General features: G+C 40.6%; 3 protein-coding genes across 9 annotated transcripts; 2 read left to right on the forward strand and 1 right to left on the reverse strand.

Moving 5' to 3' along the window:
* LZIC (leucine zipper and CTNNBIP1 domain containing) lies at positions 1–27946 on the reverse strand. Of its 5 annotated transcripts, XM_064470137.1 has the most exons (9): positions 27797–27946; positions 24051–24122; positions 9360–9427; positions 7446–7589; positions 6242–6377; positions 5062–5160; positions 4292–4387; positions 2442–2523; positions 1–397 (listed from the first exon to the last, which is right to left on the reverse strand). In XM_064470137.1, exons 4-9 carry the CDS (start codon positions 7544–7546, stop codon positions 339–341), a joined length of 573 nt encoding a protein of 190 aa, XP_064326207.1. In that variant the 5' UTR covers positions 7547–7589; positions 9360–9427; positions 24051–24122; positions 27797–27946; the 3' UTR covers positions 1–338. The 5 variants fall into 5 exon arrangements, with proteins under 5 accessions (XP_064326207.1, XP_064326206.1, XP_064326210.1 ...); XM_064470136.1 differs by lacking the exons at positions 9360–9427; positions 24051–24122; positions 27797–27946 and adding exons at positions 7883–7969; positions 8404–8422; XM_064470140.1 differs by lacking the exons at positions 9360–9427; positions 24051–24122; positions 27797–27946 and adding an exon at positions 8404–8497.
* Positions 8449–15937, forward strand: NMNAT1 (nicotinamide nucleotide adenylyltransferase 1). 3 transcript variants are annotated; one of them, XM_064470132.1, is made up of 5 exons: positions 8449–8616; positions 11721–11895; positions 12380–12563; positions 13270–13415; positions 14489–15937. In XM_064470132.1, exons 2-5 carry the CDS (start codon positions 11772–11774, stop codon positions 14887–14889), a joined length of 855 nt encoding a protein of 284 aa, XP_064326202.1. In that variant the 5' UTR covers positions 8449–8616; positions 11721–11771; the 3' UTR covers positions 14890–15937. The 3 variants fall into 3 exon arrangements, with proteins under 3 accessions (XP_064326202.1, XP_064326204.1, XP_064326203.1); XM_064470134.1 differs by lacking the exon at positions 8449–8616 and adding an exon at positions 9286–9865; XM_064470133.1 differs by lacking the exon at positions 8449–8616 and having other exon boundaries at positions 9959–11895.
* RBP7 (retinol binding protein 7) lies at positions 20005–23702 on the forward strand. The gene is made up of 4 exons (XM_009501873.2): positions 20005–20137; positions 22563–22741; positions 23005–23106; positions 23439–23702. Exons 1-4 carry the CDS (start codon positions 20065–20067, stop codon positions 23487–23489), a joined length of 405 nt encoding a protein of 134 aa, XP_009500168.1. The 5' UTR covers positions 20005–20064; the 3' UTR covers positions 23490–23702.
* Positions 27947–27993: the final 47 nt, after the last annotated feature.

A 27993-nucleotide genomic window follows, 5' to 3' on the forward strand; every position in this document is an offset into this window, starting at 1 on the left:
TGCAAAAAGATTATGTTTTAATAGTTAGAGAAATACACATTCAGAAAAGTTCAAAATAGCCGATTCTTTCCAAAGACAGGCATACCATGCTTTTGTTTTTAGAGTACCGCTTAGTATTCAGCCTCAGAGCTTACTAAGGGGTACAGACACCAAGGTTCCAAAGTGCACTTAAGGCTGTTGACTTCATATCTTCTGGTTAAGAACCCAAGAGGTTTAGCGTTTGGTTTTTTTGTTTGTTTTGCTTTTCTCCAACATGTTAAAAATAGAAAAAACAAATGCAATATGACAGAAGTCCAATGCTGCTGATAACTGGAGAGACACAAGCCTCACGCACCTCTTCATTGCTTTGCCTTTTCTACTTCAAAACTTGCTAGAGCAAAGACTTTGTCTCCTGATCCTGTGAGAGGAAAAAAAATTTTCAGTAAGTATTAATAGAAATCGTGAATTTCCTTATATACCATTTAAATCAAGTAAAAATTGTGGGATCGTGTTGTGGTTTAACCCCAGTCAGCAACTAAGCACCACACAGCCGCTCGCTCACTCCCCCACCCCAGCAGGATGGGGGAGAGAATCAGAAGAGCAAAAGCAAGACAACTCATGGGTTAAGAACAGTTTAATAATAAAAATAAAATAATAATAGTAATAATGGTAATAATAGTGGTGATGATTAGGATAATGATGACAGGAAATAACAGGAAAATAATGAGAGAGAGAAATGAAACACAGGAAAAAACAAAAACGAAACCCAAGTGATGCAACCGCTCACCACCCGCTGACCAACACTGCCGGTCCCCGAGCTGTGATCGCCGCTTCCCCCGGCCAGCTCCTCCCAGTTAATATACTGGGCATGACGTCATAGGATATGGAATATCCCTTTGGCCAGTTTGGATCAGCTGTCTTGGCTGTGCCCCCTCCCCTCCCGACTTCTTGTCTACCCGGCAGAGTACGGGAAGCTAGAAAAGTCCTTGGCTAGCGTAAGTACTACCTAGCAACAACTAAAACATCAGTGTGTTATCAACAGTATGCTCATACTAAATCCAAAACACAGCACTATACCAGCTACAGTGAAGAAAATTAACTCTATCCCAGCTAAAGCCATGACAGATCACAAGAAATCAAACCTGGAAATCAAAACTGGAGCACTTGAGCTAATTTAAAAAAAAAAATAAAAAAAAAAGGAAACATACCGGCTTGACAGGTCTGAAGCCAGCCACAGTGTATTGGGTCTGGCTGGGATGGAGTTAACTTACCCCACAGCAGCTCTCACAGTGCCCTGCTCTGTATTTGTAGCTAGAAGGGTGTTGATAACACACCTATGTTTTGGCTACTGCTGAGCAGCGCAGCATGGAGGCGGTCTCACCCCTAAAGGCCAGGAGGTTTGGGGTGGGCAGGAGGTTGGGAGGGGACACAGCCAGGACAGCTGACCCAAGCTGACCAGAGGTATATTCCACACTGGATGACACCGTGCTCAGCAATAAAAGTTTGGAGAAAGGAGGAGGTGGGGGATTTGTTATTAAGACATTTGCCTTCGGAAGGAACTGCTGCTCGTACTGAGGTGCTACTTCCCAGGAAGTGGCTGGACATTGCCTGCTGATGGGAAGTTGCCAATCTTTTTGTTTTCCTTTGCTTCTGTGCACAGCCTTTGCTTTTCTTTATTAAACCACCTTTATTTTGACCCACAAGTTTTTAATTTTATTTTCTCCCCCTGTCCTGCCAAGGCAGGGAAATGAGAGAGAGGCTTGGTGGGTAGCTGGTGGCCAGCCAAGGTCAACCCGCCGGAGACACAGAGAGCTTCTAATGAAGTTCCCTTTTGAAGAAAAGGCTTGCTCACGGCCTCCGGAAGAGGCGTACTGAAAGGTAGGTCACAGAGTCAGATTATTTGTACCCTGACCTAGTCTGGCACGTTCCTGCCATTCGTAGTTCTTTCATCACAATTCTAACTGTAACGCTAGAATGAGATGTTGTGCTTATTTAACGCATATAATAACTGAACTTTTGGTCTTGTTAGTATCATCAGAGTTACGACAATCGCAGCAAGAAAAGTACTTTAAAGCTTCATTTTGACAATGTGCCGATAATTGCCAAATTCTCTGCATCAGGCAGAGGAAAAGGCTATCCTGAAGAGAGTCATTAATGCAAAAGAGATCTGTGTTTAAATATAAGGATGGTATCTCTGCTTGAGACCGACCAGGCCTTCAGCATTACGGGCAACGCTTGGCATTTTATGGACATTTGGCACTGGATTTATTTGCTGCATTACTTTTTCCCCACGGATAGTGTATCAGAGGTTCATTGTTAATAAAACACAAAAAAGTATATCAAAAGTTAATGGCATGAATCTTTTGACGGTAATTTCTCTTTCATAGGGGAATCACAGGTATTTCTATTAATTAGTGTTCCATGAGGCAAAGAAATTGGAAATTATGAGAATGAAAACTTACCGAGGTCAGTGGAGACTCTCTCAAACTGGCTCAGGGCTGTACCAGCATTTGCTGACAAGAACACCTCATCATCTGGAGTGAGCTGAATCAAAAAAGGCCATAACTCTGAGCTTGGTACCTTAACTGTGCATATTCCCACCACTGTAACTCCCACCATCTACATGGGCATGTACATGAACTACGGCAGGTTACAGCAATTGTCAAGTCGCAGTTTTTAAGTGGCACCATTACCTAGCTCCAAAGTAGAAGTGCAAGCTACACCCCCTACCACTGATTTTTTTCTCAGTGGCATCTGCCAGCCCAGGAAGGATGGCATATGCTACATCAGACATGCCTCTACATGCACCGCTAAGTTTCCAGCTGACCTCCAGTGATCATTTTTCATGAAAAGGTCACACTGTACCTCTGTACCAAAGCTATGCGAAGGATATCAGTTACTTTTTTGTCATGTGGTCAATGCAGTAATGAGCGAAGACCTAAGCTCGCTTCGTATCATCTCCTGAGGAAAGTGAAAATATGCAGTCACTACCAGCTTTGACCATGTTAAGAGTCAAAGACCTAGAAATGGTTCTCTTCCTTTAAAGTGACATTTGCACATGTGTATTTTGCTTTTATGTATATTCTCTGATGCCTATGACAGATGCCCATAAAATATTTACATATTTACAATAATGAAGGAGTAACCTACATTTGGAAGGTTCGGATATTCTAAGTTAAAACTCACCTAAGCATCCTCAGATATATCTCCTTATTAAAACAAAGCATAAGCGTGTCAAACTGTCCACAGTGCTTGTGTCAGTTTATTTATTAAAAATATACAACTCAGGTATGGGCATTCAGAGTGATGTAGGAATGATGGAAAAAGTATTAGTTACGTGCCTTTGCTGTGCTTTGTGAGCAAGCATCTAACTAATTGACATTTTGCAGTATTGTGCAGGTAAACATCTAATGTTTACCACCATTTTTCACCTTCAGACCACATGCGGAACTACTATCCTAACAAGTCCTCTGTGAAGTAGGTTACCGATCATTTTAAAAGACAAAGAGGCTACGTCAAAGCGTGATGAAGTGGCTTGTCTGAAGTGATCCAAGGAACTCATGCCAGGAGGATTAGGTATCTTCATGCATTCAGTTCAAAATCTTAACTAGCCTTTTAACATATTTCCAAAACTTTTTTCTATGAAACCATTTGCTCATGTCATCTACTTGGAATGCAGCTCCTTCAAGTACTGCACTTGATCTTTTCCATTACATTCTCTCATTTCCTAAGACAGTTTAAGGACAGAGATACAGAGCAACCCATTTTCTTCATATACCACCAACAAAAAGAAATAACAACTTCTCTTCCTCCCTCTAGTGGTAAAAAACAGGGATTGTTCTGCCATGGATGTACTCGGTGGGGAAACAGTTTATCACCCATCGCTCCAATTAATTTATCTGATACCAAAAGGTAGGTATTATCACCAATACAAAAGGACATAAAGCTCGGTGGATAGATCCTGCCAGGTGCATAGGCAGTAGTTAGCCAGTAAAGTTCTGTAGCTTTTATAAATACCATCAACTTGTACCAGCTTGTATATAATTCCTTCATACGACCCACCGAAGAAAGAAGATTATAGTAGAAACAGCCTTAGATATACGTACAATACTATTTGATGTACATTCAGTAGTGAGTGTTTCAGAAAGTTCAGCATTACAATGGAAGGACGTTTATGTACTACAAAAGCAACCTGCATTTTCTTATTTGCTCATAAATGAAAGCTGTAATTTCTTATTTTAATGATTTCAAATTCTTCTTCGATCTTTAGACAGAAATTTCTGTTCACCCAACTATCATCCCAACGCCTTACCTTCTCACCAAGCTTTCTGAGCGCAGTCAGGATTTCCAGTTTCTGCTGTGTGTACAGGTCTCGTCCCAGCTTCCCAACCATTAAGTCTCGGTCCATCTGTATACCAGGGGGAAAATAAGTCAAAATACCTAAGCTTCCCACCAGTTTCACTCAACACAACAGCATGAACAATGCAACAGCCTAAAAATATCATCAGTAAGCATACTACTAGTGGAAGTAAGGGACAGAGCTACCCATAATTTAGAAGATGGCTGTAAAGTTTTTCTAACCATTCCGCAAATACTCTTCTCTCCTAACCTTAGCATTCGTGACTTCTCCAAACTTGAATCTCTTTCAATCAGACTCCTATTCATTCAGAATTATGAATTCACATATCACTGATACATGGAGAAATCACATTTCATTTCGCTTTATCTGGATCTCAAGTTCAGTCTAGATCCCCAACACTGAGTGCTCTCCCCATCCCCTCAGTAAAATCACAGATTCAGACTCTTCAGATTTTCTTACAGTTATACTCAGTTCACCACCTGTTCATCACAGTTTTGTCTTGAAGGAGCAAGACAGAGGATAATTCAAGAAAAACATGCTGTTGTCCCCACTACCTCAAGGAACATTTAAAACTGAACAAATCCTGAAAGAGAACTTCTCTATCTCCTTATGATGCCGCCACCAAGTTTTCGAACACACTTGCTGCTCTCCTTGCAGTCATTACATATTTAAGTCAGTCTATATCAAATAAACAGTTTTTACGGTAAAACAGAAATCTTCACCTCTGCCAACCTTGTCCTCAATTGCCTTGGTTGTTTCTTTGCAAACATTCTAATTACTTCAGGAGTTTTAAACGCTTGGCTGATGGCTGCTTGTATTGCCTACAAGGGAAAGAGCAAGAATGACCAGAACCAATAGCCACAAGCTATAGCTGCATAACATTAATGAAGACTGGAAACCATCATTAGCATCCTCTGCATCAATTGATAGAGAGAGCTTTTTTTGCATAACCATAGAAGTGAGATGAAAAAACATATGACCTTTACGCAGGGCTTGAAAAATCCACTAATTAGGGCAACTACACTGAGAAAGAGCTGTGAAACTTTTCATTATAGTCCAGGTCTTAATTTCTAATAAATTCCAGCATCTTCCTGATATTAGCACATCACAAGTGGATGTGCTATGCTATCTTTAGCAGTTTTAATGCCCAAACTGATGATTACAGCTCTTCTAAGGGTAAGCAGAATATAAAGGGTGAGGTGAATCTCCTACTGTTGTTCAAAATCCTCTATGGAGTATCAAAGCCATCATGATTAAATCTCACCACAGTTATGTTTGCACACATCACGATCCCTCTGGAAACAAACCCCTAAAAGACAGGGTTCAGAAGGAACAAATCATGCTCCAATTGAACATTTGAGAAGAGAGAAAATACATCAAAAGTTCTGAAGGTAGCATAAAATAAGATCAATTCACTAAAAGAACTTAAAGTTACACAGTCACTCCTACAGCCTCCTCATCTGGATTGGTACGAACCTCTGAAGTATAAATCAGCAGTAAGAGCACAGGAAATGCTATCTTTATGCTTTCTAACAAACAGGTGAGAACTTTATTTATCACAATATATATTGTCCTGGATTGTCCTTCACACCTTTTACATGAATTTGTATTATTTTATGCTATTTTCTAATATTAAGGATCTGATACATTTAGTCCCTGCATATTCCCCCAGTTTTTCTTCTACAGTGTTGTGGTTATAGTTCTTCAGTATTTTTTTCATTTAAAATGAAGAGTCCTAAACACATTTTTATACGTACACATATATTAAATAATAAAAACATTAGACACATAGAACTAGCTTTCACTTGCCTGCCTAAAAATTATAACGAACCACTTGTATCTATTTTCTGTTTCACTGAGTGCAGGCAGAACATGAGCTATTTTTAGTAACAGCATCCTTACCAGTTGCATCCCACTGAGCTCGTCCACCAAAGTCATATCTCCAGACATAATCTTCTTCAAGGAGTCATTGATCTCACTCAGCTGTTCTAGAGTTTCTTTTTTGGTCTCTTCATACTCATCTGCATCTAGCTCCTCTCTAAAGAGAGCCCAACAAGACAGATTAATTCATAGGACTAAACCCAAGATGTAACATGGAGAAAAGGACATCAGGGAATACCACAAAGCATGCTTCCTCAGGAAGCAATGAAAACATCTACATCACTTCAGATTATTCTGTTCTCACCTCTTACCTGTTATTTGGCTAATGCACACATAGTTTTCTTGGGTTTACAGCACCTATGCACCTTGCCACCCATCCACTGGTGGTGTTTCTATGAAGTCACTTGTATTAAAAAGGCCCTGACAACTATGAGATACTCAACACTTGGTGCAATATTTAAAAGCACATTTTGGATCTCAAGGAAAACATGCAGTGAGATTTTCTTGCTCAAAGCTACGGTGACTGAAATTATCTGAGAAGTCCATCTTCTCATGCCAAAACCATCAAGTTATTCAGGAATAACTGATCTTGCTGTCTAAGCCTTGCCCAATTCAAAGAATGACACTACCAACCTTTAGCAGTTAGTTATTTTTTTTCTTGGAAAATATATGTACTGCTTGGACAAGTTAGAATTTTAATCAGAAAACACATCTAAAAAAGTACCAAAAAGGAGAAAAAAGCCTTTTCCATGGTAATTCAGTTCATCTCAAATTTTATTAGCCCACAAAAAACTAACACAAAGTGACAGGAAACAAATCACATGAAAATGTTAGACAAACTAAGAAAAAAAAAACCAAAAAAAAACCCCACCACAAAAAACCACAAACATCCGTAATTATAAGATAAAACAGACACAAAAGCTATTTGCTAACTGCTATTTAAAAAGCCCACATGAAAATTGTGAATTCTGTGAACGTCTATTAAAAGTTAAAGTCACAATAAAAATTTCAAAAACAGTAATTAGTATTTCTGCCTGTGTTTTCCTCAAGAAGATGATAGAGTGATCTTAAGAAAGTTTTTTAAAAAATCACTTTTACTGTTTAACACAAACATTCTACCTAATTTAAAAAAAAGCCACAGCAAAACACAAAATAATAAAAAAACCCCCACACGTGCCAACCACTTAATATTACCATATAAGAAGAGAGAGTCTTTTTTTATTACCTGCATTCCTCCAGATCCTGAAGCTGCTGCATTAATCTATCCAACTGCTCTTCCAAGTTTTGTTTTAGTTTACTGGTCTCTGTTGTTCCTCTTGAAGCCATTTTCTGTTTTCACATGAAAATTTTAAGTTGTTACATGACACTCCTAGGAGAAAGGACATTTTATTGTTGTGTATTGACTACTTAAAACTTATTCTAAATTGCTCCAAGCATCAAGAAAATTATGCAGTGTCTTGATGCGGAATGTCTAATCAAAGCACTTGGAGATCCTTGCAGTGGAAATACAGCAACGTTAGGCTGCGTCTACAGGGCTGGTATCCTTGTAGCAAGTTCACCAAGGTAATAACTCACACAGCCACAGCATATAAACACAAGTTTGAAACCAAGCAGCAATTGCTGGAGTACGGAGCTCCCGCTATACGAAACAAGAGATCCCACTGTTCAGGGGCCTCTCGGCAAGCTACTGAAGGGACAACGACCCGGATGCAAGGTGTCTGAAGCACGCACACACCTTAGAACCACCAGCTGTAGGAAAGGAGAGCACTGCAGAGGAAAGCCGCGCTCCCCTGGGTGTGCAGGAGGAGCGGCGGGCCGTGGCGGCCGGGACGCGCCCGGGCGTTACACCGGCGTTACACCGGCGCCCGCGGCTCCAGCGGCCGGAAGACGAAGAAGGAAACGCGACCCTCCCCGCGGGAGAGGTGCGGGAGGAGAGGGAGCGGGAGGCCCGCGGGAGGAGAAACGAGAAGCGCTGTCCCAGCCCTGCCTGGGCTCCAGCCCGGCTCTCCCTCCCTCTTTCCTTCGCGCCTACAGCTGGCGGAGATGAGTCCGCGCAGACCCCCTCCCGCAAGCAGAGCCGCGGACGCAGGAAGGAAAAGGAGAAGGTCGCCACCGCCCTCTCCGCCCGGTGCGGTGCGGTGCGAGCCAGGGCCGGCCTCACCGCCGAGCCCCGGCCGCCTCACCTGGGGCAGGCCGCAGCGGGCGGGACGGCAGGGCCAAGGCCGGGCAACCAGGCCGCCTCAGAGATGCGCCGCTTCCGGCGCGTCCGGGCCAATGAGAACGTGCCGTCGGCGCGTCCGAGCGAATGAGAACGTGCGGCCAGCGCGACCGGGCCAATGAGAGCGCGCCGCCCAGCGCGGCCCCTCTGCGCGGAGCTGGCGGCGCGGCCCCGGGCGGTAAGCGCGGACGGCGGCTCAGCTAGGCTTGGCTTAGCCCAGCCCGGGGCGGCGGGGCGGGTGCTGCCGGAGTGGCGGGGGACGCGCCGGGTTGGGGCCTGATCCCGCCCGTTGCGCGTTCGGTGGCCGCACTCGTATGCGGGCCTCTGGCGGCGGGGATTTGCGGGAGGTTGCTGAAACGGACCTTAAACTGGCGTGCTGAGCGTGCGGGAGCTCTCTGCAACAGCGCTGTAAACTTCATGGTGTTGTACAGAAAAGCATGTTTAATAAATATTTCCGTCAGAGCTGTAAGCATGCTCACAGTTACCTGCGTATCCACACAAACGACCAGGCTGCCTGTCAGAACCAGCCCACAACCTGCTGTGGGTGTGCTTTAATGGTTTTTAGTGCAAATGCATGTTGAGTCAGGCTAAGTGCTAGCAGGACTGCAAGTAGTACGCATTAAATACTGGTAAGATTATGTATAAGCATTATGAGATTATATATAAGCACATATATAAAAGACTACATGGCAGGGGACCTCATTTTTCCTTCTGAAGGAGAAGGGAAAATGATTCAGGATGTCCTGTGCTTCTGGCAAGAGTCCTACACTGTCAGGGAAAATCAGAGTGGAGAAAATTTTACTGTTTCCCCTTCTTAAGTCTCTGTAGAGAGGTTTTACTAATATCTCATTTAGTGTTTGGCATAAGATAGGACTAATTATTTTAAGGCTGCTCTTGGTTTTCATGAAACTGAACACTTACCTGCATGCAGGTCTCTCTCACCTCTGTGGAGCAGGAGCTGGGCTGCTACTTTGGATCTTGTGGTCAAACTGCAATAATTAGAATTACGTTGAGCAGTGCCAAATTATACATAATTCATCAAAACTACCTATCACACAGTAAGAACAGGCATAGTTCCGTACGCAACTCAGGCAGTGGCTGGGCTTTAATCATCACTGGAACCTAGTCATCTGTTTCTCCCCTGGGATGCGCAAATTGCATAGCTTTCCCCAAAAAGAGCGCTGAAGGTCACTTTGTACAAAGCAGATCCCAGCTCCGAGGGCACTCTGCGTGGTAAGGATGACCTAACAGTGGAGGCAGTCACGCGATGATACCTGCCAGATCCTCTCCTCCCACATCAACCATGCAGCTGTTCTCTGTGAAACCAGTGCTAGACCAGAGATGTCAGTGCAAATGAGGTGACTGAGGGTATGCGCAAACTATTAAATTATATTCTCAATTTCTACGCAGATACGAAGCGCTACAAGGTGAGCTTATGGTGCAATAATTGCCTGTTTCTGAAGACTGTGAAATTAGCTAGCAGCATGAAAAAGGACATTTGACTAACTCCAGAAAAGGCATGATATATTTTCATCTTCAAATTTTCTATTATTTTTGCCCTTGCTTTTTTTTTTTTTAAAAAGGAGAAAATCAAGCTTTTTCAAATTTGCAGCATGAGTCACTTTCTTTAGAAAGTAGGGCTTTATGCATTACAAAGGCAAGCCTAACTGCTTTCCTTGCCTGTTCCCATAGAAACTCCTCTAGCTGATGCCCCTGTGAAGACTGCATTCCAAGTAACACCAAGCCCTTCAGATGCTGAGCTACTCTGCAGTAATGAAGAATATTTTAAAAGTTTGTGAAACTCTTGAAAGCACAGAAAAGTACTTACACTTCCAAAACATGAAGCCTTGCAAGACTTCCTTTTATTCAAGGGCCATTTGATGTTAGTACACAGAGCTGTTATAAGATCAGCTGTGGTGATCTCTCCCCACTGTGGTGGCTGTGAACATCACTCACCTTCTTTGTAAGGGAGACAGAATGTGAGGGTGACCTTGTGGGATTTTTCCAGGCAGTGATGTTGCTGTAGGAACAATGGCAGACTATTCTGTGCTCAACACAGATGTCTCAGACATCTCACAAACAGCAACAGCAGAAGAATAGCCCGTAACATATTCCAGTTTTCATTTGTTCAGGGCCAGGCTAGGGGAAACCATCTCGGCAAGCCAGAATAGTCTTATGAAAGAAAAGGACACTGAGAAGCAAAAATCCGTGTCGTGCTGAAGAAGATAGGCAGTGAAATGTCCTTATTGTCACCAATTCTTAAGCAGCTTTCCGAAACAAGTTCAAAATTGGAGCAGTGCAGTTGTATTTTAAAAAGGAAAAAAAAAATCTGGTATTTAATTGCAGCTTTCACTGATTTTTTTTTTTCTGATTCGCTATTTGTCTATCATCTGTTCCGCTGGTACACCTACCACTTACTCTCTGCAACACAAAGTAGATTGGTTGTTTTCATGTTTAGCCCATAGCACTCTCTCCCCACATACAGAGAGCACGTAAAATATAAATAAATCCCAACAAAGAAATGTTAACCCTCCTCTCCTCCAGAATTTAATACAATATAATGTTAGCTGTATAGATTTTGCTGAAAAGACTCAAAGCAATCTAGAGTAGCAGCATTGGGAATTGTCTCAGGATGTTCTATTCCCCCCTGTAAGCACTAGAAGTAAGGAAGTTACTTATACGGAAGTCCCCTGCAGACGTGTCTCTTGGCAGTTGGCTGGCATTAGTGTCTTAAAACAGCTTGAAGTTCTAATAAAGTTTGTCCTGCAATTGGGACAAATAATCTCTCCTCGTAAAGTTTTTCTGTGTGAACTGCTTTTCTTCAGCGTGGGCAGTACGCTGTCCTCTCTTCAGGCAAGCAGCCTGCTTTCAGTGATTTCATTTTTGAAGAAGTTTGCTCTTGCACATAGGAGGGAATCACATCTGCTTTGACAGTCCATAGGCCAGGCAAATTTGAGTTCACTTATCTGTTACATGTGTCTTCTTCCTAGCACGCTTGCTTTTTTCCACATCCTTGATTTCTGAAACCCCACAGAAGAATTATCCTCCTTTCTGCAGCAACATAATGCCACTGTTGCCTCAGCTCCTTGCATTGTACCTCTATCCAGGGATAACCAGAAAGAACTATAGGCGGTGGTTTCAGTCTCTTAACAACTGGATAACGCAGTATCGCCAAATGCTGATGGAAGGAAAATACAGTGTTCAATTTGATCCTGAAATCTTCTGCTTATTGGCCCAAAATAAGTAGGAATAACTATTTTTTAATTTGGTCTCTTCTGTTAGTGGCTGGTAACTAGCACTAGCGTTCTCCACTAGGCTCGGTAACTGCGAGGAATGGCTATGGAAGATCCTGACAAGAAGACTGCAGTAGTACTGCTGGCCTGTGGGTCCTTCAACCCCATCACCAACATGCATCTAAGGCTGTTTGAGCTGGCTAAAGACTACCTTCACGAAACAGGTAGGATGGTCATTTATATAATTCAGACCAGCTCTGATATCTAGACACTTAAATGTTAAGGCAAATGTTTTGTGTATGTGAGTGCCTATTTGACAGGGACGGATATTTTTGGAAATACTAATTAGATACTGAAGCTAGTACGTGTGTACACATCATACAAACTCATGCAGGCCAAACACATGAGAGAACAAGCTTATATATGTGTGGCTTATTACTAATTTTAATGAGCTAAAGCGTGGGGTTTATGTTTTTTCTTTATAGATAATACATCTTTCCAACTGTCTTACTGAATCTTTAATTGTGCTGTCTTGCACAATGGCAGAAGCGTACCATACTTTTCCACTGGGCCGGCTACCAGAGCTGGCATTGGTGATCTTAGAGATTGCAGTGAATAAAGGTTATGTAATATTTTAAATACAATACAGTGGAAGTAACATCTGCTGAACCACTTTTCATGTTCTTGTGTGATGTGTTTTTTCCACAGGAAAATACAAAGTAATCAAAGGAATAATTTCTCCAGTAGGCGATGCCTATAAGAAGAAAGGTCTGATCAGTGCAAATCACCGAGTGACTATGGCAAAACTAGCTACAAAAAACTCGGATTGGGTGGAAGTGGATGATTGGGAAAGCAGCCAGAGTGAGTGGTTGGAAACACTAAAAGTTTTAAGGTATTCTTCAGCCAAACCCTAAAAAGTCTCAAGAACCTATAGAAGGATAAGGAATGGTGTTAGCTCAAACAAGCCAGAATAATAGCAGGCTAACCCCAAATCGTATGATTAGACTCAGTGAATTCAGAAGTACTATTGGTATGAGCGTAGTAAATGAAATGTTGCACCATTAGTGCTAAACAGATGAAAAATGAGCCTGTGAACAATTTTTAAGGTGTATTTTCTTACACTTTTTTTCAATTTTTGTGCTGAAAAGGTGTTCACGAGGAAGGACAAGAGACTGGAACAGCGTAGACACATGCTACACAAGCTGCCCATTTCATTTAATTTATTTATTTATTAATTTAATATAATAATTATTTAGAGTATTTAAAGGCTGGCATGAGAATTGTCTGAAGGAATATATTTTTTTTTAAGTTTCATTTTTTTCTCTTTCAGTCACTGCTACTTCACTGAGGTTCTTTTTAAAATGAATCTATATTAGAAAAGAAACAAACCAATCTTGTAGTTGTTCCTTTGAAATCTTTGCATTTTGACCATCTTATGACCCAGCTCTCACAAGGCCCACTTGCAGCAGATCAGTTCTTGGATGGATTGTCTGAGAAAAGTACCACAGGACGAAGCGGTGAAAGATTATTTAATAGGCCATACTCTTCCCTATATTCTCCTACATCATTAAGATACCTAAAATACATCTGTTTTGCAGGTACCATCATCAAAAGCTTTTATCTCCAGATCCCACTAATAGTCTGCAGAATGCTATACCTTTAACAAAGCCAGGACGGAAGAGGAAACAGGAACCAAACAGGCATGAGCCTGTTAAAAAGAAAAATCAGAGTCCAGATATAAAAAGTTAAGTCTTTTTGCAAATGAAATGCCTAACTGTACTTGCTATTTCAAGGGAGTTGTGCTGAAGCGTAACTTTTTTTGATGTGAGTTCTTGGTTCTGATTTCATTGAGTAAGTTTATTCCCTGAGATCCCACAGCATAAAGCAGTAGGCTTCGTAACAAGACACCTGTAAAGGTAAAATATATAGGACATGAAAAAATACTCAATCAACATTTGAACTGAAACAAATCTGAGCTATCCATTTTACCTACAGAACTTTGCTATACTGTAGCTACAGCTCAGAATTTTGGATCGTAAGTTGCTGAGTAAAGAAAGGACAGGATTAAGTCCTGAAATTCACAATATAACTGGGTATAGGATCATTTAAAATTGTAATTTAAAACTTCATACAACAGACTTAGCTTGGCTTTGTCATTTTAGGCAGCATTTATTTTGCTTATTGCTTTTAGATCTTAATTTTAGATCTTAAGCTTGACATGTACAATTATATGTATTCATATAGAATTTGAATGACCTTGCATAATGACCATCTTAATCCTTTCTATTAACAAATCTTGGCTTCTGCCTGACTTCTTCCTTTGAGCCTTTCCAAACTCTACTGTTTAAGTGATAGTGTTTTAAAGTAAAGGTACTCAAAGAAAAGACTAACAGCATCAGGCAAGCTTTTACCCTCTGGCCCCGTCCCATAAAAGCTAGCTCCTCTTCTGTAACTCTATGGAATGTCAGATAAAGTTTTAACAGCATTACAGTATCCTTTCATACTCAGCTAGTCTGGAATTTTCTCCGTATTTTCCTTTACTTTCATCCTCACAGTGATTGATTTGCCGTAAGGCTAAATAAGCATAGTAGTTTATTTTCCAGTCCTTTTGAACAAAGGGACTCCCATATCCTTTTTTTTCAGAAAAATCCTGTATTGAGGCTACTAATTACAAAATACATACTCTGAATCTTTTTTTTTAATGTCATTCCATTGTCTCATCTTAACTAAAGATAGAGAGAGGTAGCCTAGAAATTAAATGTCCCCATCAAGCTAGCTAAAACCAAGCCCTGTTTCTCACTTATTTTTCTTTTTAAGGTGTCCCACAGGTTAAACTGCTTTGTGGAAGTGACGTGCTGGAATCTTTTGGGATCCCCAATCTGTGGAAGTCGGAGGACATCACTGAAATTGTGCAAAATCATGGCCTTGTATGCATCAGCAGGGCTGGAAACAGCGTTCAGAAATTCATCTATGAATCTGATATTTTGTGGAGGCATAAGAATAACATTCACCTTGTGGAAGAATGGATCACAAATGACATTTCCTCCACCAAGATTAGGAGAGCGCTGCGGAGGGGCCAGAGCATTCGTTACCTAGTGCCTGATGAAGTTCAAGCATACATAGAAAAAAATAATCTGTATAGTCCAGAGAGTGAAGATAGGAATGCTGGGGTTGTCTTGGCTCCCTTACAGAAGCATGCAAGTGATTCCAAGAACTAACAGGCGCTATACAACTAACTCACCTTCTGCTGTGAAAAAAGCTACAGTTCAGTTCAGGAAAATGTGGGTTTGGGTTTTTTTTTTGTTTTGTTTTTTTGTTTTGTTTTTTTTTTTTAAGTAAATAGTGGGGTGATTCTGTGGCTTTAGTACATATGTAGTTGCTTTTGAGGTTTGGTGCACTCAATAATCGGACCTACACAATCTTTTTTAGATCCAACAATAAGATTTTCACGTTTAATTGTTCTGTCACAATGCAGTGAACTAAGTGTAAGAATTCACACTTGCATATGAGAATTAAAAATTAACAAATGAAACAAAATGTTCTGTTTAGTTTTAACTCAGACTGCTCTGACTGCTATTTATAAAATACATACATATTCATAATAACTTACAGTGTCTTACCAGACAAAGCCTTTTCATTTCAAAATGGACCACTTAGTGATAGTAAATCTATATAACTTTTTTTTTTTTTTAAATTGCCAACATGTGGTGCATCTCAAAGAAATTATTTTGCTATATTCTAGAAGGGAAAAATTTACTGCTGGCTGAAGTGGTGCTACATATGCCCCGCTTTGAGTTGCCTGCCTTTCAAATATGCAGCCTGCTTGTCTGGTGTCATGCAATTTGCTCCCAGAAATGCCTTGTGCTTTACTTTTCCATTCATGTTCCCAGAGCTGTACATTAAGCACAGCACTGTTTCTCATGAAAGGACAGACCTACTTCAGAAACTGGTTTATAGCTGTTGATTTAATGGAAAGAAATAAATAATAGTGTCATTACACTGATTCTCAGACAGTTGTCCCTTTATTTCAAATAATAAATAAGCTTTTACTTTTGAGCTGAATGTATGTAGCCAGAATTGTTTTCTATAACTGGAGTGGAGCAGAAATGGTAGGAGGATATTAAGACTGTACATAAGTGAAATGTTTTTCTTTGCTAGAAAGTTGGTTTTGCATGTAACAGTATACTGTGTATTATGTGAATATAAACTAGACAGGCACAGCGAATGTCATGGTGATAGAATTATACCTCCCTTTATTTGCCGTCATCCCGTTTTTGTTTGGATTATGTGCCTTATTAAAGATGTCAAGGTTTCCAAGACACTACCAAATGGGTCAACAGATTTTTGATACAATCTCCACAAGATGACTCTGTTCACATTTTTCAGATCAACAAATCCAGCAGAATGTGAGACTCTCAGGGCAGGAAGCCTAGATGCTGTTGGGCTAGTCTAGAACCAGAGACATGTTCCAAGATCATAACTGTGACAACCTGTCATCCTCCTTCCCTAGGCAGGGGTTCCCCAAAGAGCTGCGGCAGAGGTGTAGGCTTCTGTAGGAGCTTAGGGGGAGTCTGGAAGCCAGAAGCCAAATACAGAACATCATGGGTGGCCCTAGAGCCTGCAAGGCTCGTATAGAACTCAGCATGGGAGTTGAGACACTATGAGGAAAACCTGTAACCCGCAGTGGGGCTAGCATTGGGTGTGCAAACTTGGAGGCCCACATGAAATTACTGTACACTAGAACATCTGTGTTCTGCTTGCTCCAGCCTATAACGGTGGCTGTCTACATGAATCTACACGGAGATTAGTGTAGTGAAGTCAAGTCACAATTTAGAAGTGCATATGTAACTGCCTTGTGACAGAAAGTAGCATTCTAAAATACCTAAGGATTCTTAGGTATTTTCTTGGTGATTCCTGCATCAAATGTGCTCTTCCTGCCATTTTTTCCCCTAGAGCTCAGGCAAGCGTATGCTGTCCTTTGATAATGAGGCTGGGTTCGTTCCTCATCAATAGCAGTAAGGGTACTGACGAATAAATTATGTCCCCCATGACACCACAGCAATCAAACCGCCGTAACTGAATGAAGAGAACTATATTACTGATGGTGCACAGCAAAGGACAGACCTACTTTTCTCTTTTTCTTGCTGTCTGTCTTTATGACTGACAAGAATAGAAGGCAAGAAAGATTTATTTTCAGCACTCAAGTCCATCAGTGCTTCTGAATAAACAGAGATCTTTCTAATGGGAAAGCACCCTATTTATGTCATCACTTTTCAGAGTAAAACTGCACTTTAAGCCTGGGTTTATTCTTCTAAATAATGATGCTGGTGTGTGTTGGTGCACTTTGGGTAATTCTAGAGAAACCGCAAATTCAATAGGGTGTTTTATAAAGCTTTGGTCTTCAAACAGTTATATTTCACTGGGTTTTAATGTAGGTATGTGTGATGGCTCTTTCAATAAAACAAATTGCATGTAATATGCTCATTTTAGTCATCCTGTTATTAACCAAATCTGATGTCTGATGACTGCATGATTTTTAAATGGGTAGAATGATGTTAGGGCAGTTTTGTCTATACAAAACAGAACATTGTTCAAAAATTACACCGATTCTTTAATATAGATCTTTTGTTTTACTAGTGAGATCCAGAAACCTGCCTGTTACAGGAGTAGAAGTAAGCACACGCTGACAATGTACTGTTCCGATCAGTTACAAATATCAGCATCACAGTCAGTGATGTAGCCTATTCAAAAATGTTAGACAGGTATAACTTTCAAGAGTGGACTAGATTTAAAAGAGAGTTGGTATACTTGAAAATTTAAGGTTTGTGAAGCAGTTCACTGAACTACTTTATGAAAGAGTTATGATGCATTCACAGATGTTCTACAAACAAAAACTAGGGGGTTTTTTAGATAACTGCATTTGGTTCCACTCTAGTAAGAGAACATAGGCCCTTACATCACATGTGTAATTCAGACTCAAAATATTTTATAAATACTGGAACAGCAGCAGGAGCCACTTTATATACTTCTGTTATGAGGCCACATCCTTAATGGGATGCGTTGGATGCTCAATGATGCACAGCTATTAAGATGAAAATGGAAAAAAAAAAATCCTTCCACAAAAAGAAAATCAGAAATTTGTAAGGGAGAAAGAAATGAAACATCATAGGATATAGCCAGGGCACTCGGCAGTTCTTACAAAAAGTTCTATTGGCAATTCCTTGGCTAAGCCTTGAAACAGTAACCCCAGTACCCCTAAGTCTTAGTTTAAGTACTCATTTACAGAAAGAAGCACCACAATCCAGACAATCTGCATAATCTTAATTTTCCATTAAAACGTTATATCCAGGCTTTACACAGGACTTATCCAAGTGCTGACTTTTCTTTACTTGGAAGAGTCAATAGGATTGCAACAGTGCTTTACCATCATAACCTCGTAATAGCAAATTATGGGTGAAATGTTACTACTTGAGTCCAGGGGAAACATTCATTTGCATTTCTCTGTGCCATTCCTGGTTTAGTATAGGCTAGAGAACAATATGCATCTGCAAACAGGAAGCAAGCTTTGACGTCCTAATTTCCTGCTCCCATGATTCTGTGAGTCATATAGGTCAAACTGTTAGCTCCAAAAACGTAGCTAAAGTTCAGGGGAACTTAATTTTCTCTGCAAAATATTATCTTTTTATTCAGCCTAACCCAAGTCAGTAAATAGATAAATGTAGTAGCTATAGGTGAGTTTCCTCATTCAAGATTCAGAATACTAAAATCCCTTTTAGTTCTACATTAGCAACACAGTTAAGATTTCCCTTGCCCACCGATTTTGGGTTTTTCTTTTAATGTAGCCTTCACTGTGGTGCTCATTACTGTCCCATCTGACCACTTAAAATGTGGGATTAAGCTAATGCTCAAAACTTAACGTGTGACTTTGGGAATGATTGTTTTCCCCATTTTACTGATGAGGAAACTGAGGTACGAAGTTATCTAGCTCTCCTGTACTTCGCAATTCTAGAGTGCCTAGTTGTTCAGGATTATTAAATTCATAATTCTCACTTGGTAAATTGTAACAATAAGGCGTACAGTCTGCAAAAAGTAATGACAGATGGAGAAACTTCAAGAGATTGGAGAATTATGTATCTTCTCAAGGAAATAAAATCTCACTTGTATATCCTTTCCCTTCCAAGTCAAACATTCTTTATTCACATTTCAAAACACATTGGTGGGTCATCACTTAAGAGATTTCTTTCACTTCTTTGCTGGAGATAAAGTCCAACACTGTAGCTTGCCTGCTGCATCCTGTGCTCTAATCCCCATATGCTGTGCCACCATGTACAGCATCTAATAAAACATCAGTGGGAATAACTCCTGCATCATGTCTCCTTTACTGTACATGCCAAGAATAAAAAGCAAAGAGGGAGCTACATCTTCTATATACATGACAGCACTTTTTGGAGTTGTTATTGGCTATTTTTAGGAGTTGAAAGTGGGTTGCAAGAACAGGTATTTGTCCTCTTTCCCATCTAGAAAACCGATAAATACAGAGCTGCAGAACTGGGAACAGAGCTCATCCTCTGGATCTGCTGTCTCATGCCTTAACTGTTATACAAACTTCCTGGCTGGTAAGGCACCTGAGAAAATAAAGAATTTTGTACATGTATGTTCATTTAACTAGGATATAACTAACCAAATAGGTCTACTGTGGCACAGTAGAGCTGTGTTGAGCTTCACATCAGAGAACAACTTAGCCAAACAAGATTTGTTTTTCACTTTTCTGTTATAACCTCTAGACAGCGATGCTGCCTACTATTCACTCCAGACACAAACCAACAGATACAATAGTTATATCTTACTGTGTCGTAGGTACATGCTTTAAAATTTGCTGATACAATACCATCCACAGTTTAACAGTCAATCCCAGTCTGTTCAAATATAGCGTGTATTTACAGTGGGTAGATCACCTTTTCAACAAATATGCAGATTTCAGATCACAAAGCCACAGATCTAATGTACAGATGTGCAGATCAAATGTACAGATGTAATGTAATGCAGGGAATCTCAGTAACGACCAGACATGCCCACGATTTCCTTTAAAGCATACAAGATGAACACAAATGGTTTAAACCACTTTTTGATTTGCATTATGACTCTTGGGCTATTAACATTTGCTCCACACAAAGATTTCAGAAACTGTGAACTTTTCCCTCCAATGCAGCTGAAGCTGATCTACAAATACCCTCTCACCTATTGTCTCAGTAACAGCACCCTGCCCCTCCACCAGACAGGCTCTGGGATGTAATCCCACCCACAGGCTTCCTTATATAAGGCCTGGTTGGAAAACTACTTCATTTTTGCTTTTTGGTCAGAGGTTGATCGTATCTTGTTTCCACAGTCTAGCAATGCCTGTGGATTTCAGTGGAACCTGGAACCTTATCAGCAATGACAACTTCGAGGGTTATATGGTGGCCTTAGGTAGGTGAAAAAACCTCAGTCTATCTTTCCTCCCTTCCCCCATAAAGGTCCTCCTGAATTTTAAGAGTCTGAGTTCTTCTAAAACCAAGATATTGCTAAACCTTTTTTCTCTGAAAACCAATGGAAGGATCTTTGTCTATTGATAAAGCGACAGCATTAACTATACTTCAGCTGTCACCCAGGTGTCCTTGCAGCTTTCAGGAATTTCTCAGCCTAGTACTTGTAAAAAGTAGAATTTTTGTATAGCTTTCATCAGAAGCAGGGAAGAGTTTGTCCATTCCACTGAATTTCTCTTGCTTTTGAGCACAAAGCTACAGAACCTATGTGTAGGGTTAATTAAATGTTAAGTAACAAAAATGTGTTTGGGTATTTGCCACTTCCAGGCAATTGCTTAGCTTAGTGTCATTTATCTTTACACAGCTTACAAATTAATTCTCTCATTACTGTGACTTGTTGATAAGTCTCTCTAACTGTCCCTTTTCTGGAGTGCTTGAAGCTAATCTCTGACCTTGGTCAGATCTTTTAGAGAAAGATTAATGGTACTTTAATGGGGAACTAAGAAAGCTTTACTAGCTTTCCTGTGCAAAGCTCACTACAGACTGTGACAGCAAGCAACCTTGTGCGCTGCCTTCTCGTCTCGCTGCCTCTCCCACCCCTTTCTGCTGTTTTGATGTGTGTAATCTGATGACCAGCAGTGTCCCTTGTTGGTTATTGTAAACGCGACTAGAATGAAATCTTTTCTGGCTGTATCTATGCTGGGTGACCTACTTAAATTGCCTAGTTGGTATCTTTAACATGGTGAAAGAACTCTTTTCTGTTCCTAATCCTGGTGTTATTGGTTAGAGAAAAAGGAAAGGGATGCTCCCATAATGAGGATTTATTCCTCAGTTTGAATATTAAGTAATATACTCTTAATGTGTTAATGTAATTGAACGGAATAGTGATTCTGTCTGTTCCTTGATAATAAACATTGTCCAGCTAAGTAAAGGGATTTTAAAATGAAACATAACTACCAATCTTGTGAAAAAAGCGATTCATTTTCAGCATGTAACTGAGGGAACTTACTTAAAACTAAAGGCAAAGAATCCTGTTGATGATTTACAACCTGTCTTTTATTACTACCGCTCTGTTGTCAGGATACTGAAAAAATGAGGGCTTAAATCAATATTGTAGGGCTAGAACGAAAAACTTTTCTGCCAGGTTAAGTAGGGTGAGGAGGCTAATATCAGATCACTTGACTAACTACAGGGTTACAGGTAAGGATATGGCTATTCCAAGCTTAGCTTTTCCTCCAATTTAATGTCAACCTCTAAGGAATAGATTTGTAAGTAGCTTGTATTTATACATTCTTATAACCATGTTAAGGCTTAACGGGTGCGGCTGTTGCCAGTACTGAGTTCTAAACCCTCTGTGCTAAAATAAACTGGTAACCATGTAAAAACATGACTGAAGGATTCTGGCACTTCTGTAATGAAGTCCCACTTCAAACACAGACTGCATAATGAGCCATATGGTTCAACACATGGTAGCTGAACACACCCTGTCAATAAGATCGTGACCCAGCCTGCATAAAATGAGAAACTTCTAGTGGTCCTATAAAATTATGCTTTTAATCTAGGTGATGAAAACAACTAAATTAATACACAGCCCACCATTTTACCTGTCCTCCTTCCTGAAAACCCAACTCTGACCAGGCTGTGGTATGCAATGTAATTCAGTTGCCTGCGAGATAGATGGCCTGTTTCTCTAAAGAAACAAACATTCACTACAGAAATAAAAAAAACAACCTCTAAAAGCGCTCCTTTGAGCTCAGTATTACTGAGAATATCAGGATTCTGGTAAAGGTGACTGATTGCTACAGATAACCAGGAAATCTTTTGACAAGTGTGATGTCTTCTAGTTGCACCTAAAAAGTGTTAATAGCAAGTGGCATGTCCTGAAAACAAGCCTGAGTAATTAATTTTAGGACTGCCCTTCATTTTACCCTATTTAAGGTACAGGATGCAAAGATTCCTTGTTAATTCACGTAACACCTTTCCTCTGACAAAGGATGAGAATAGGCATTAACCATTCCCTTTAGCTAAGCAGGGGGTAAGCCTGAGATCAAGCTTAGGGTGTCTGTGTGAGGGAAACCAACTCTTCCTGACTCCTCAAAGGACTCTTCTGACTCAAAGTCCTAGAAATATTGAATAGGAATTGTGCAACAATTGAGTAAACTGGTTTCCAAAGAGTAAAATGTACAAGAACATGACTTGATCAGTGTAACACACAGCTTTAAACAAACAAAACCAAAAAACAAATGACAAAACCTTGCACAGCAGTAAAGACAAACTACCTAAAATGCTTCTAGTAGTCATAAAGGTAAGTCCTGGCTGTCAAAGTGGCTGGTGATAACTACAACTGACCTTTTTGCCTCCTGTCCAAGGTATTGACTTTGCAACACGCAAGATAGCAAAAATGCTGAAGCCTCAGAAAGTGATAAAACAAGATGGTGATTCATTTTATATCCATACCACTAGCACGTTCAGAGATTATTTGCTTCAGTTCAAAATTGGAGAAGAGTTTGAAGAAGATAATAAAGGCCTGGATAACAGAAAATGCAAGGTAAGACTGAATACGTAAAATCAAGAGGCCATGATAAAATTAAGATGCCACGATCAGTCCAGCTGCTCAAGTTTAAATTGTTTCAATAATGCTATTTGTAATGCAACACAAGGGTAGGAGCCTGAGCCATGGACAAGGAGTTTCACTTTCCTTCAGTAGTATTTAGGTACCCTTATCCAGGAAAAAAGGGCATTGTCTATGAGTATATTGCAGAACTGACACGAAGACATACAGAAACACTTTTATTGTTTCCTCTTCCACAGAGCCTTGTTACCTGGGAAAATGACAAACTTGTCTGTGTCCAGACTGGTGAGAAGAAGAATAGAGGCTGGACTCACTGGCTTGAGGGAGATGATCTCCATCTGGTATTTACTTCAGATTTCTACTAATTCTGTCTCTATATGACAAAAATAAGACCTATAATGTAATCGTGGTGTGCACGAGTCTTCTAGCTCTGTAGTATTTGCAATGGATGGTACACAGGGAGCTCATTCTGCTTTGATTTTAGTTTAGCTGGAACAACTTCATTGTTTCACTGTCTTGTATAGTTAAATTCAGAATTTAACTTAAGCACAACTTACTAGCACAGCAGCAGAGTGGTGGTCAGTAGTCATGGAAAGGCGCTATGTTCACTTTCAGAAGCAGTTCCTTTGATTACTACATACATCTATACCCTTGTTTGTTTTTTTATTGGTAGGAGCTTCGTTGTGAGAATCAAGTATGTAAACAGGTCTTCAAGAGAGCTTGAATATGTGTACTGGTTCCTACATGGAGAGACAGCTATGCATGGGAGATGATGCATCGACGTGTCCGGTGACGGCTGTACAGACAAGAACTGATTCTTTGTACCTATTAACCTAAATGGTCTGATGTTTCTGGCTCAGGAAATAAGTCTGCTGTTGCCAGTGTTAAAGATCTGGTTTTTGCTAATAAATGCCCAAAACCAAACTAATCTTAAGTACCTGACTTCTGAACGTGTTTTTGGAGGGGGAAGAAAAAACCACCTCAAAACATAAGTGATATGGCTTCTGTCTCCAGTTGAGTAACAGTCTAAATCAAAACAAGAAAAACTGCCTATTCTAAAGGGGCATGCCAACATGAAACAAAAGAGAGGAGGAATGATGTAAGAGAAGTGAAGGTAACAGCAAAGGAAGTAGACAATAAAGTGTACAGATTTATTATTTGAAATGCTTTTCTTTAAGATGCAGACTAGTAGTTAACTCCACTTGCTTGTATTTTAAATGTGTAATATAAGGTCCTATATTGCACCATAGCTGCTTTGTTCTCAAAAGAATTAAGTTCAGCTTACCAGAGGAAAACAGCCTATGATCAAATCCCAGAACAATGAAGATAGGTCTGAGCAATCCGTGTAGATTCCACTCTGCAAAATAATTGAACTCCATAAGCACATATCCGGAGTGAAAGCAATATTCTTTAGTTAAGATTTATTTGCACCCATCTGTTCAACTAGCTTAAATGTTTTTCTTTTTGACCTTGTGTAACATGGTATAGAGAAGGAGGTTTTATTCTGCCTCGTGTTAACACATAAGTGGTCAGATCAGCTTGGTGGTTAGTTACATGTGAAGTGATTTGCTGCATGTTGTTGGTAACACTAATATTGCAGGGATCTTATCACCAGTGGAAAAGTTTGATTACATCTAGTTTAAGCTTAGTAACTTAATTACTTTCTATGCAAAAAAAAAAATATCCTAAGTAATCCCTAGTATTTTAAAACACAAGTAACACCACCTTTCTGATACTATTTCTTTTTCTCAGTTCTGATGTCTTAAAGCTACCACCAGAGGCAAGACAAAATCTGTTGAAGCCTGGGGTGCTTTTTGTTAGATTGAACCACCCTATATAATTACTAGAGGACTAGTAAAGCTAGTTTCCAAAATATGAAGAAAAGAACTAGTATTCCTTATATAGTCAGGGAAACTTGAGGGACCAGCAGTAAAATGTGTGGTGTTTATTTTATGGATCCTGACAGTGTCTTCCTCCTGGAACTGAGCAGTTTTAATTTATTTGAAAACAAAATAACTGTTACCATGTTGTTGTACTATCAGTAACAAATTCATACAGCAACCCTACCCTGTCACATCTATCACCAATATACAGCAACGGCCACACAGATTTCACTACTCCACCAGATGGCACCTCTGGAATGTACTGACTCTTCATATGAATTGTAGAGGCTCCTAACAGCAGTATTTTAAGTGTTAAATACTGCAGATACTCTCAAACCCCACAGCTTTTAAGCTCCGCACTCCAATAAGGTATGCATGCAAAGCAATACAGAAAGGCAATGATGACCTTAAGAACTCTGTTAGTACAAGGAGAGACTCCAAGTAGAAATCAGAGAAATGCAGCCTTAGAAACTAGAAGTATGTATGACTAGAAGTGTAATAATTCATTAGTAAGGCTGCTATTAGGAAGTCCTTTCTGTTAGAAACACAGAAAAGTTATTATCAGTAGTGATATTACTTTTCTTATTGCTACTTTTCTACTTCAAATTGCTGATTTCAATGCAGGTAATACTACACAGAACTCGCTTGAGGGTGCTTTGGAGATCTTGATGATGAGACAAGCTACTACAGTGACAAAACTGGGTAGCCTAATTTCATTTCTATGCTAACCAATTCACATGCTTTCAGAAAATACAAATTAAACATCCTGAAATGCAAGGTGAAAAAAGGGAGCAGTCACATGTTCTGGAAGTGGGGGAAAAAAGACATTAAGAGAGCCTTTGCCAGGAAGATACGCACTTGAACTATACAACTAAAGGACAAGAACAAAACGCCCCAGAGAAGCACTTGGACGGTTTTATTCAAAGGCGTTTCAGACCCCTTCAATTATCTGACACTATTGCTTTGATGGTAAAACTTTTTCATCAACCAACCTCTGAGTTTTTTGGTGCAACTGCTGACCATGTGTATTTTAAGGATTTTAAGGTATGCCAGCTGCATGTGAAAGTACATTATAGATAGGTGAACAGAAATGTGTTGCCTTCTGGATTCTACAGCCTAAACAGGCAATGGAAAGCCAAAAGAACAGCCAGGACTCACAGTCTCTAAAACACTTTCTCTAACAATGATATTAAAAAAAGAAAAAGGTATATGAGTGATATATAAAAATGTAAGGAGTCGTATCATTGAATGTAGTGTGCAATTATTGTTTCTACAAGTTGGTCTTAGTGACAGACTTACACAGGCACCTTTTAAAGAGAGCATGTAACTCTTTTCCTTGACACCACTGGAGGTATCATTAAGGTTTTTACTCAAAAGCTTTTAAGACATAGATTTGTGTGTAGTCCCCTAATAATTTTTTTGCATACTATTCTGTGCAATGACTATATAATATGGAATAAACCAGCAGTTTAGCATAAGAACAAACTGGCAAATGAAATCACATGAAAGCCTGTGCTTCAGATTATAGCCTGAAATCTACTGGAAAAAAAAACGTAACAAAATTAAACATAATCCAAAGAAGATAAAGAAACACAAAATGAAGCATCATCTAAAAATCTGAGGTAATAATATGCATATGTTCTACAAAAGACTGACAATATATATTATGATCCAGTTATTAATGAGCCAATTTGTTTCCCATTCTGGGCCCCTTGGTTATGTCATCAAAAATGCTGTTTTTGTTCAAACACCTTTAAATCAATACAGAACGTTAAGGAAGATGTATACTGAAACACAAGACCAAATATTTTATCTGACTCATATATGCCTTAAAAAAAACCAATCAATTTTATTGCTTTATAATTGTTTGCAGTGCTTATGGAAATATGTCCTAAATCTATGCCTTGCTCATACAGACCAATTTGCTTGCATCTTAAGAACATCCTGTTGTCCTCCTTTTATGGGATTCTTTCACTCGCTGAGTCAAACTACATTGTACTGTGCATAGCTGTCTGTTAAGATCTTATTATTAGTGACTGTTCATCCTGGGGCAAAAATCTGATGCGACTCCCTTTTTTTTTTTTCTCTTCCCAAAGAGCAACTTCTCAAAATCCTTTTCTTTTTCACCTACGTGTAGTATAACTGACCAAACAAGCAGAGCTGGAAGCGAATTCCCAATTCACTTATGGTCAACACAGAGCCTGGCTGTTCTGCTCTCCAGCTGGAGTTTTATTTTAAGGGTGAGGGAAAAGAGGAGGAAAAGATCTTTGTGAAGCATCTTTCACAAAAATGTCATTTTGTGGTATAATGAAAGGATTAGGTGCAGAAAACTTTGTGTTTTTTACATAAGAAAGGAAAAAATACCTCAGGTTCAAGCTGAACTAAGAAATGGCCAAGGCCCAGTACTCACAGGGCCTTAGTGCTTTCTTTCCCCCTTGGTATGTTATACAGATCATAAAATCATAGAATCATGAAGGTTGGAAAAGACCTCTAAGACCATCAAGTCCAACCCCCAACCCAACACCCCCAGGCCTCCTAAACCATGCCCCCAGGTGCCACGTCTACAGGTTCTTTGAACACCTTCAGGGATGGTGACTCCCCCACCTCTCCGGGCAGCCTGTGCCAGGGCGTGACCACTCTGGCAGGGAAGACATTTTCCCAACATCCAACCTAAACCTCCCCTGACACAGCCATTCCCTCTCGTCCTGTGACTTGGGAGCAGAGACCAGCCCCCCCCTCACTCCAGCCCCTCTCAGGCAGCTGCAGAGAGCGAGAAGGGCTCCCCTCAGCCACCTCTGCTCCAGGCTAAACCCCCCCAGCTCCCCCAGCCGCCCCCCAGCACACTTGTGCTCCAGACCCTGCCCCAGCCCCGCTGCCCTTCTCTGGACACGCTCCAGCCCCTCAAGGCCCTTCTTGTCCCGAGGGGCCCAAACCTGAGCCCAGCATTTGAGGTGGGGCCTCACCAGTGCCGAGCACAGGGGCACTGGATTTTTATAAGATTTTAATAATTAAACAAAAAGCCTGCAGTATCTCAATCATTCGTCACCGCGAGGTGGGCTAACACCTTCAAGGAGCGGAGCGTGTGCGGACCCCTCAGGGCGGGAAGGCTCTGGTAGCCAAGCCCCAGCTCGGATCCCCACGTTCGTACCTGCGGGTCTGCTCCCGCCTCCGGGCGAGCGGGTCCGCCTCTGCGGGCGGGTAGCGCCCTCCTCCCCGCCCCTCACCGACCGGTCCCGCTACCGCGGGCCCCCTCCCGGTGCTTCGGGACCCCCCGGCCCCGGGCGTCGCCCCTCACGGTGCCTCCCTTCAGCACCGCCCCCGCCCCCGTTGCCATAAGACCCGCGG

This window comes from Phalacrocorax carbo, chromosome 20 (assembly GCF_963921805.1).
Source record: "Phalacrocorax carbo chromosome 20, bPhaCar2.1, whole genome shotgun sequence".
Lineage (NCBI taxonomy): Eukaryota > Metazoa > Chordata > Aves > Suliformes > Phalacrocoracidae > Phalacrocorax > Phalacrocorax carbo.

Bases quoted from the DNA above. Each gene is read 5' to 3' on its own strand.
- LZIC (XM_064470137.1), bottom strand. From the start codon at position 7,546: ATGGCTTCAAGAGGAACAACAGAGACCAGTAAACTAAAACAAAACTTG. The intron at 4,388-5,061 runs GTGAAGATTTCT...CCTGGTATACAG, and splicing joins TGAGGACAAGGTTGGCAGAG to ATGGACCGAGACTTAATGGT. The intron at 398-2,441 runs GTAAGTTTTCAT...TTCCTCTCACAG, and splicing joins GAGAGTCTCCACTGACCTCG to GATCAGGAGACAAAGTCTTT.
- NMNAT1 (XM_064470132.1), top strand. From the start codon at position 11,772: ATGGCTATGGAAGATCCTGACAAGAAGACTGCAGTAGTACTGCTGGCC. The intron at 12,564-13,269 runs GTATTCTTCAGC...TCTGTTTTGCAG, and splicing joins GAAACACTAAAAGTTTTAAG to GTACCATCATCAAAAGCTTT. The intron at 13,416-14,488 runs GTTAAGTCTTTT...TTTCTTTTTAAG, and splicing joins TCAGAGTCCAGATATAAAAA to GTGTCCCACAGGTTAAACTG.
- RBP7 (XM_009501873.2), top strand. From the start codon at position 20,065: ATGCCTGTGGATTTCAGTGGAACCTGGAACCTTATCAGCAATGACAAC. The intron at 22,742-23,004 runs GTAAGACTGAAT...CCTCTTCCACAG, and splicing joins TGGATAACAGAAAATGCAAG to AGCCTTGTTACCTGGGAAAA. The intron at 23,107-23,438 runs GTATTTACTTCA...TTTTATTGGTAG, and splicing joins AGGGAGATGATCTCCATCTG to GAGCTTCGTTGTGAGAATCA.